The sequence below is a fragment of the Colobus angolensis genome, unplaced genomic scaffold (assembly GCF_000951035.1).
Source record: "Colobus angolensis palliatus isolate OR3802 unplaced genomic scaffold, Cang.pa_1.0 Scaffold817, whole genome shotgun sequence".
Classification (NCBI taxonomy): Eukaryota; Metazoa; Chordata; class Mammalia; order Primates; family Cercopithecidae; genus Colobus; species Colobus angolensis.
The window spans coordinates 33025-42216 of record NW_012122010.1 but is presented as its reverse complement, the minus strand read 5'-3'; the positions used below and the strand labels follow the sequence as shown (position 1 = coordinate 42216).

The 9192-nt window shown below is 42.7% G+C and overlaps 2 protein-coding genes across 2 annotated transcripts in view; both read left to right on the top strand.

The window, feature by feature from the left end:
- LOC105502859 (cation channel sperm-associated protein 2-like) overlaps positions 1-4642 on the top strand; it is an 8099-nt gene extending 3457 nt beyond the window's left edge. Inside the window, 6 exon segments of the mRNA XM_011929517.1 lie at positions 191-369; positions 584-683; positions 1011-1067; positions 3474-3691; positions 4354-4559; positions 4562-4642. Coding sequence (XP_011784907.1) covers positions 191-369; positions 584-683; positions 1011-1067; positions 3474-3691; positions 4354-4559; positions 4562-4642 — 841 coding nt within the window.
- The window catches only part of LOC105502858 (stereocilin), a gene marked incomplete at its 3' end in the record, with an annotated part of 27820 nt that continues 22248 nt past the window's right edge, over positions 3621-9192 (top strand). Inside the window, exons 1-2 of the mRNA XM_011929516.1 lie at positions 3621-3752; positions 4063-4518. The remainder of the gene's footprint in view (positions 3753-4062; positions 4519-9192) is intronic.

The following is a 9192-nucleotide window of genomic DNA, read 5'->3' as shown; positions in this document are numbered from 1 at the left end:
GTAAAAAAAAAAAAAAAAAAGACAACTTTAACTGAAGAATGATTAGCTAAAAACTGAGTATGGTAGAAAAGGAGCCAAAATCAGAACAAACTACAAAGAAATGCTTTACGTTTCTTTAAAAGTAAGAATGGTACCATTTTTGAAAGGTTTAGGCCTCTGTTTCTGTCTATTCACATGCCTTTTTCTTTAGGGATCTCCCAAATTCCCTGGTAACAGTGTTCATTCTCTTCACCTTGGATCATTGGTATGCACTGCTTCAGGACATCTGGAAGGTGCATGAAGTCAGTCGCATCTTCAGCAGCATCTATTTCATCCTTTGGTTGTTGCTTGGCTCCATTGTCTGTCGGAGTACCATATTAGCCATGATGGGTAAGCATAGAGGAGGTGAAACTTGTTTGGGAAGGGTGGTTGGGAAGAAATTAGTCTGAAAGCAGGGATTGGTGGCTTATGGGTATAAAGAACCTAGTGTAGCAGGAAGGCTTGGGTTCTGGATGGGATATTTCACTTGGATTCTCCCCACCCAAGCCCTCTTCCCAGGTCTAGTCATTACCATCTCCCAACTCCTAATGGCCCTTTGGGGCAGTTACTAACTTTCAGAGTATCAGGAAAGAGATGAATGAGGAGATGGCACGTCAGGAGGTTCAGCTCAAAGCTGACATGTTCAAGCGGCAGATCATCCAGAGGTCTGCTTCTCCCTTTTCAACCCCAACTTTCCTTCTCAAGGGTTTCCTGAGCTCATTTTTTGTTTCTGCTCCTTGACCCCACTTTTCCCTTTGTAACAGAAGATTTGCCCCCAAGGATAAGAATTCTCTAGCTCTAGAACATTGCCTGATTCTTCATCCACTGTGGGGAGTCCTCCATTTTTTTTCACCCCTTGACTACAATTTGTTCTCCCCAATTAGTTTTCTTCACTTTCTGACATGAACTCCTTTTTTCTTACCACACTTTTGCTTGAATGTAACTGTCTTCGCTCTTTTTTTTTTTTTTTTTTTTTTTAATTTGCTTTGCAGGAGAAAAGACGTGTCACAGGAGGCACTGTGGTCAAGCCATAGCAAAATAGATGACAGGTTAGGAGTATGTACGTGAACTGGGATAGAAACACATGAAGGAGGAGAGGTTGGAAAACTAAAGATGAAGATTGGCTTTGAGAGAGAATTCATTCATTTAATAACTGCATATTGTAGTAGGTTGACTAGTGGCACCCAAAATAATATGTCCATGTCCTTACTCCCTGGAACCTGTGAATGTGACCTTATTTGGAAAAAAAAAAGATCCTAAGTTAAGGATCTTGAGATGAGATCATCCTAGATTATCCGGGTAGGTCCTATATCCAATGGCAAGGGTCCTTATAAGAGATGAAAGAGGAGAAGACACAGAGAATAGGAGAAGGCTATGTGAAGATGGAGATAGAGGTTGGGGCTAAAGCTGCCACAAGCCAAGGGAGGCTGAGGAATGCCAGGCAGCTGCCAAAAGGTAGAAGAGGAAAGGAACTTCTCCCCCAAAGTCTCCAGAGGGAGTATGGCCCTGCCAACACCTTCATTTCAGACTCTGGCCTCTAGAATTGTGAGGGAATATATTTCTGTCATTTTAAGATACCAAGTTTATAGTAATTTGTTATGGCAGCCTCAGGACACTAATAAAGATACCTTCAATGAAACAGATATGATTCTAGACCCCAAGTGTTTAGCAGTGGACAAGGAAAGCAGAAGCAGAAATGAACACATTCACTCATTAACAAATAATTACTGGCTAGATGTGGTGGCTTATACTTGTAATCCCAACACTTTGAGAGGCCAAGGCAAGAGGATTGCTTGAAGTTCAAGCCAGAAGTTCAAGGCTGCATTGAGACATGATTGCACCACTGTAGTCCAGCCTGGGCAACAGATCAAGATCCCATCTCAAAAATTTAGCAGGGTGGGTGTGGTGGCTCATGCCTGTAATACCAGCATTTTGGAAAACTGAGGTGATCAGATCACTTGAGCTCAGGAGTTCAAGACTAACCTAGGCAATATGACAAAATTCCGCCTCTACAAACAAAAATTAGCTGGATGTGGTGGTGTGCTCCTGTGGTCCCAGCTACTTAGGAGGCTGAGGTAGGAGGATCACTTGAGCCTGGGAGTCTGAGGCTGTGGTGAGCGTGATTGTGCCACTGCTCTGCAGCCTGGGTGACAGAGCAAGACCCTGTCTCAAAAAAACAAAAAACAATAAAGAACAAATAATTATTGAATACTTAGTAGGTGCTTGGGATGTATCAATGAACAAAATAGACAATAATGCCTGTTTCATGAAACTTACATATTAGTAGTGGCAAAGAGATAATAAGCAGTGAACATATTAAGTAAATTAATCTGTTAAAATATGTTACGCATTATGGGAAAATTAAAAGTAGAACAGGTTAAGGGAGATTGGGAGTAGAAGGTGGGATTGCAGATGTATTGTAGTTTTGTTTTTTTGTTTTGTTTTGAGACAGAGTCTTGCTCTGTTACCAGGCTGGAGTGCAGTGGCACGATATCGGCTCACTGCAGCCTCTGCCTCTGGGTTCAGGTGATTCTCCTGCCTCAGCCTCCCAAGTAGTTGAGACTACAGGTGCTTGCCACCACACCGGGCTAATTTTTTTTTTTTTTCCCGTAGAGACGAGGTTTCACCATATTGCCCAGGCCGGTCTCAAACTTCTGAGCTCAGGCACTCCATCCGCCTCAGCCTCCCAAAGTGTTAGGATTACAGGCGTGAGCCACCGTGCCCAGCCACAGATGGGTTGTAGTTTTAAACAGGGTAGTCAGGGTGACCTCATTGAAAAGGTAATGTTAGCAAAGACTTGAAGGAGGTAAGGGGATTACCATGTGGATATCTATAAGAAGAATGTTAATAGGCAGATGAAACAGCTGGTGCAAAGGTCCTAAGCTGGAAGCATGCTTGTTGTTTGAGAAACAGCAAGGAGGCCGTTGTGAATGGAGTAGAGTGCGCAGGGGGAAGAGTGCTGGGAAATGAAGTCAGAGAGATAATGGTGACATGATCCTGTAGGGTTATGGGTGCCATTGTAGGGACTTTGAAATGGAAAGCAGAACAGAGGAGTGATATGAGGTGACTTACATTTAAGAAGGATTACTTGCTGTGTTGGTAGAAGAACAAGGGAAGGAGCAGAGAGATCAGTTGGGAGGCTATGCTGCTGCCCAGGCAAGAAATGATGACAGCTTAGGCCAGAGTGGTAGCAGTGAGTTAGTGAGAAAAGATTTATTTCGAAGGTATAGAGTCAGCAGGATTTCTTGATGGACTGGATATGGTAGGGAAGAGAAGAGTTAAGGATGACACATGAATGATTGAGTTTGGAAGTGCCTGAGTTGAGAGTTTGGGAGTTGTTTGGCTCTCATTGTCTTATGCCCCAGCTTTAGGGGGTGGCCAGGGCCAAACCAGAATAATGAGTGGACTAGTCATGTCTTGTAAATGTTTGTGAAGTCATGATTTTCTCCTTTCAGTTCAAGAGTTGCTGGTCAACAAAGGGAAAGTTTGGACTTATCAGAAGTGTCTGAAGTAGAGTCTATTTATGGTGCCACTGAAGAGGATTTAGTAACAACTGCATCAAAAACAGAAGAGACCTTGTCAAAAAAGAGAGAGTACCAGTCTTCCTCCTCTGTCTCCTCCACATCCTCTTCCTACTCTTCCTCTTCTAAATCCAGATTTTCTGAATCTATTGGTGAGCCAAAGAACTATAATAATGAGTGTTTTCCGTTTGAATTCAGACTACTCTATAAGACATCTTATTCTTTTTTTTTTTTGAGACGGAGTCTCGCTCTGTCGCCCAGGCTGTAGTGCAGTGGCCGCATCTCAGCTCACTGCAAGCTCCGCCTCCCGGGTTGACGCCATTCTCCTGCCTCAGCCTCCCGAGTAGCTGGGACTACAGGCGCCCGCCACCTCGCCCGGCTAGTTTTTTTGTATTTTTTTAGTAGAGACGGGGTTTCACCGTGTTAGCCAGGATGGTCTCGATCTCCCGACCTCGTGATCCGCCCGTCTCGGCCTCCCAAAGTGCTGGGATTACAGGCTTGAGCCACCGCGCCCGGCAAAGACATCTTACTCTTAACAGGAGCTCTCCTACTGTATCTCCTTTCCAATTTTCTGGTCTTAATGAGTTTCTTTTTGCTTCTAATTTCCGCTGTCCTCCTTCTTCACTTTGGTTAAGTGTGGCTGTGGCCCTCTTTGCTCACTGTAAAAAGTGATTTCTTGCTGATGCACCCTTTCCCTCCTTGCTTCCTGTTACCTCTTCCCACCCCACCTTTCCACCCACACCATAGGATTTACCAGCTCTTACCCAACTTTTACAAATCTAGCCATGCTTTTCTGAAGCATTCCTCCCGACAGGTCATTTGGACTGGGAGACTCTTGTGCATGAAAATCTGCCCGGGCTAATGGAAATGAATGAGGATTACCATGTTTGGCCCAGAGACTCACTCTTCCGATATTTTGAGTTGCTAGAAAAGCTTCAGTATAATCTAGAGGAGCGTAAGAAGTTACAAGAGTTTGCAGGTATGGAGTTAGGGCAGTCATGGGGACCATGGGAATATATACATATAGCGTTTATAACTGTGGAGGAGGAGGAGGGTGTCTACTATTCTGGCATCTCAGCTTCTCAATTTCTGCCTACACCTAAAATAGGCAAATTCTTGGTTTGGTTTGTCACATTCTGGGCATGTGTCCCACTTTTCCCTAACTGAGAGAGAATCTAGAAACTCTGCTTCTGTAGCACGGGACGCCCAAATCCTATGAGGTATGAGAGCTTATTTCCTAAGAAGAGAAAGTCTAATCCCGGTTGTTGGGAATTAGGACAAGGTAGGCTCTTGCTTGATTTGGGCAGCCCACCAGTTTCTGCACATTTATTGTCTCTGAAGATTGCATTTCAGACTTGAGCAGCAGGGCCTAAGGCTCAATCTGGAGAGCTATGGGGGATCAGACAATGAGCAGGAGGCCCACAAGTGCTCACTGTCTTAACTCCCTGAAGAAGTTTATGAATTCTAAACTTCTGTTTGTATCTGCCCCTTTTAGTGTCAGCCTCTATAAAGACAAATATGTGATTTAAATAGTAGAGTTTAATGTAAACTGAGCACTATCTATTCAAAGTTATTTTTCCTAAATTTCATTACTTCATGACTAATTTGGATTCATACAGTTTCCCTCTAAAAGGAAAAAAAAAAATGCTGGGCATGGTGGCTCACGCCTGTAATCCCAGCACTTTGGGAGGCTGAGGCGGGCGGATCACGAGTTCAGGAGATCAGGATCATCCTGGCCAACATGGTGAGACCCTGTCTCTACTAAAATACAATAAATCAGCTGGGCATGGTGGCGCATGCCTGTAGTCCCAGCTACTCCGGCGGCTGAGGCAGGAGAATTGCTTGAATGTGGAAGGCAGAGGTTGCAGTGAGCGGAGATCACGCCACTGAACTCCAGCCTGGCAACAGAACGACACTCCGTCTCAAAACAAAGCTAAAACAGAAGAGTTAGGGGTGGATTTTTATAATTTAATATGTGTTATCTGGGTTTTTCCCCTCATACCTAGTTGAAATCAACTCAGTGTGAAAATAAGAAATTAGAGAGGAGGACTGTGTGTTTGCGTGTGGTGGGCACAGGTGGGCAACGAGGAATTTATAATATTGGAACACGGAATTTAGGGCAAGATGTGAAAGACAGGCTTTGCTTACTTCAAAATGTTGCCTAAATTTAATCCTGTTCCTGCTAGTCATTCTTAGCCCTGCCTTCCCACTTATTCTCTAGGGAGGACAGGGTGAAAAGGAGGAAAATGCAGCAAGGTGGTTTCTTTAATCCTGATAAACTTGTCTATGGCAAAGAGTACACAGAATCATAAGGCTTAAAGATTAGTAAAGACTTTTGTGGGAACCTAGAACCCAGAAAAGCAACGTCTTCACCAAACATTTATATATGTAGAATATTCTTAGTTCTCCAGCCTGACAGTCTGTTTCCTTTGCAGTGCAGGCACTGATGAACTTGGAAGACAAGTAAAGCAATGGATGGCTTCAATATCCTTGGGCCCAGCAAAAGATAATGAAGGGAATTGTTGAAAATAGAGAATTGAAAATATAAATGTCTGTTCAGATAAAACAATGTCTGTTCATTAAAATTAAAAAGTATAAGTGTCTAGGCCAGGCGTGGTGAAACCCCGTCTCTACTAAAAATACAAAAAAGAAAAAAGAAAAAAAAAAAATTAGCTGGGTGTGGTGGCGGATGCCTGTAATCCCAGCTACTCGGGAGTGTGAGGCAGGAGAATCACTTGAAGCTGGGAGGCAGAGGTTGCAGTGAGCCAAGATCACGCCACTGCACTTCAGCCTAAGCAACAGAGGGAGACTCTGTCTCAAAATAAATAAATAAATAAAGTATAAGTGTCTAATAAATACTCCTGATAGCTGCTCAGTAAGATAAGGCATATTGAAAGGCGTAAGGTCAAGAAAAAGAGTTAGTTCAAGCTGAGTGTGGTGATGTATGCCTCTAGTCCCAGCTATGAGCTGAGGCAGGATTGTTTGAGGCCAGGAGTTCGAGGCTGCAGCAAGTTAGGATCGTACCACTGCATTCCAGCCTGGGCAACATAGCAAGACCCTGTCTCTAAAAAAGAACAAAACAAGTTAGCTCAGATGCCAGTGGAGACTGTGCTTCTTAGCTTTCTACCCTTTCCACGGCTCCTGAATCCGACTCATTTCTTGTCTTTATCATTATAGCTTCCACCTTTCCTGCAACCTCTAATGCCTGATTAGAGTCCTAATTTTACCCTCTTCCTCCCTGATGCATAGGTAAAGGCCTCTCTGGAGTAAGGAGATCTTCAGAGCTGTTAGTATAACTAATTGAGAAGTATCGTTTCCATTGCCTGTTCTACTCATGTTGCTTCTCTTGTGAACCATTAACTTTAATTGGATATTATTTTTACCTGTTACTGGACCAAAAGTCTCTTTATTTCATTTTGCCATTGCTCAGGGCAGTGTTCAAATCAGTAAGTGTTGTACAGGTTTTTAGTGTTAGAAGGGATTTCAGAGTTAATCTGTCTCCCATCAAAGCAGGAACACCTTATAGAACATCACTGAAAGGAGGATTATCCAGGTAATGCTTAATGTTTCTAGTTATTTGGGATTTATTATCTAGAAGGGATCCCGTTCCATTGTTAGAAGACTTAAGTCTTTAGACATGTTTGTGATTAAAAATTATATAACTTATTGAGTGTTTAACACATATGAGGATATTTGTATATTTAGTATATATATACTGTATATAGAGTATGTATATTTCATAAAATAATCTTATATGGAAGATAGCCTCTTATTTTTAGAGATCAGAAAACTAAGGCCTAAAGAAATTAAGTAAGTTAAGTAACTTGCCCAAGAGCATATACCAAGTAAGAGGTAGAGCTAAGGTTCTAACTCAGGTTAAAAATTCTGAGTTGTGAAAAAAATCAGTTGAAGCCATTTAAACAACAAAATAGCTTACTGGAGACTGGGAAGTTCAAAGGTAGTATAGCTTCAGGATTGATTTAATGTAAAAATTCACTGTTGTTAGATCTGTGGTTTTGTTTCTCTGGAATTTTGCTAGCTGCGCTCTCCTCCACGTGTTCTTGTTATTCTCAGACTGGCTTCACTTGGGTAGCCAGATAATTTTCTGAAGTGCCTAGGCTTGCATACCTATTTACCCATATCCAGGGGAAGAGAGCCAGTGACTCCTTTCTTTGTCAATGAACAAAATGTTTGAGCTTTGGGTCACAATCGTGGTTATTCTTGGAGTGAAGATACTGATGGGGAGGAAGCATGAAGCCTCTGGAGTGCTGTAGATATGTTCCATATCTTGATCTGCATAGTGGTCACACAGGTATATATAGATGTAAAAATTCAACAAACTTTACACTTAAAATTTGGGCATTAACTGTATGTAAGTCAATCTCCACTCCTCTACAGACACATCCTGACCACCACTCTGATTGGACCAAGAAGTTAGGTCATATGCTTACATCTGAACGAATTGTTGAGGTAAGGTGAATGTGATGGAATCACTAATTAAGGCTTTCTCCTGAACTGGAGGTAAGGTCGATAACACCCAACCTGAAGTAAGGGCTGCTACCCAAATAGGGAGGAGATGAAAGGGGACAATAAGGAGATAATTATAAAGTCCTCACCTAAGAGTGTGTCTGGCAAAAAGGCCAAGATGGGGAGAAGGCAAATGAATTGAATGTCCAGAATAAACAAATCTATGAAGACAGAAAGTAAATTAGTGGTTTCTTGGGGGTTGGGGAGGGAGGAATTGAGACTGACTGATGATAGGTATAGGATTTCTTTGGCAGGTGATGGAAATGTTCTGGAATTCAATAGTCTTGAATAGTTCAACAATATATTTAAAAACATGGAATTGGGCCGTGGGCAGATGGAGTATCACTCTGTCGCCCAAGCTGGAGTGTGGTGGCACAATCTCTGCTCATTGAAACCTCCACCTCCTGGGTTTAAGCGATTCTCGTGCCTCAGCCTCCCAAGTAACTGGGACTACATTCGCACGCCACCACGCCTGGCTAATTTTTGTATTTGTAGTAGAGACGGGTTTTTGCCATGTTGGCCAGGCTGGTCTTGACCTCCTGGCCTCAAGTAATCCGCCCCTCCTTGGCCTCCCAAAGTGCTGGGATTACAGGTGTGAGCTACTGTGCCCGGCCCCCTCCTGACTTTCTATAGCTGATCTGTGGTCTGTGCATTCTGCATTTTATTCTTTAACTCTTTCTTCAGTGAAAACAGTCTGGCTTTAATCCTACAGGAGTGGAAGTTTATTCAACAAATTTGTTGAGTTTGTATGTTCCAAACATTGTTCTAGACACTTGGGATATATCAGTGAATGAACAAAACAGAAATCCCTGTCCATCCTGACTAGTTCCTCATATGATCAAATAATAAAACTTCCATGAAAACAGTAATTTTATCTCCTCCCCTGTTTTCTGGTTGTTTGTTTGTTTGGTTTGGTTTTTGAGACAGGGTCTTGCTCTTTCACCCAGGCTGGAGTGCAGTGGTGCAATCATAGCTCACTGCAGCTTTGATCTTCTAGGCTCAAGTGATCCTCCTGCCTCAGGCTCTCGAGTAATGCGGACTGCAGGTGCATACCACCACACTTGGCTAATTTTTTAAATTTTTTGTAGAGATGGGGGTTTCACTGTGTTGTAATATGTCCAAAACT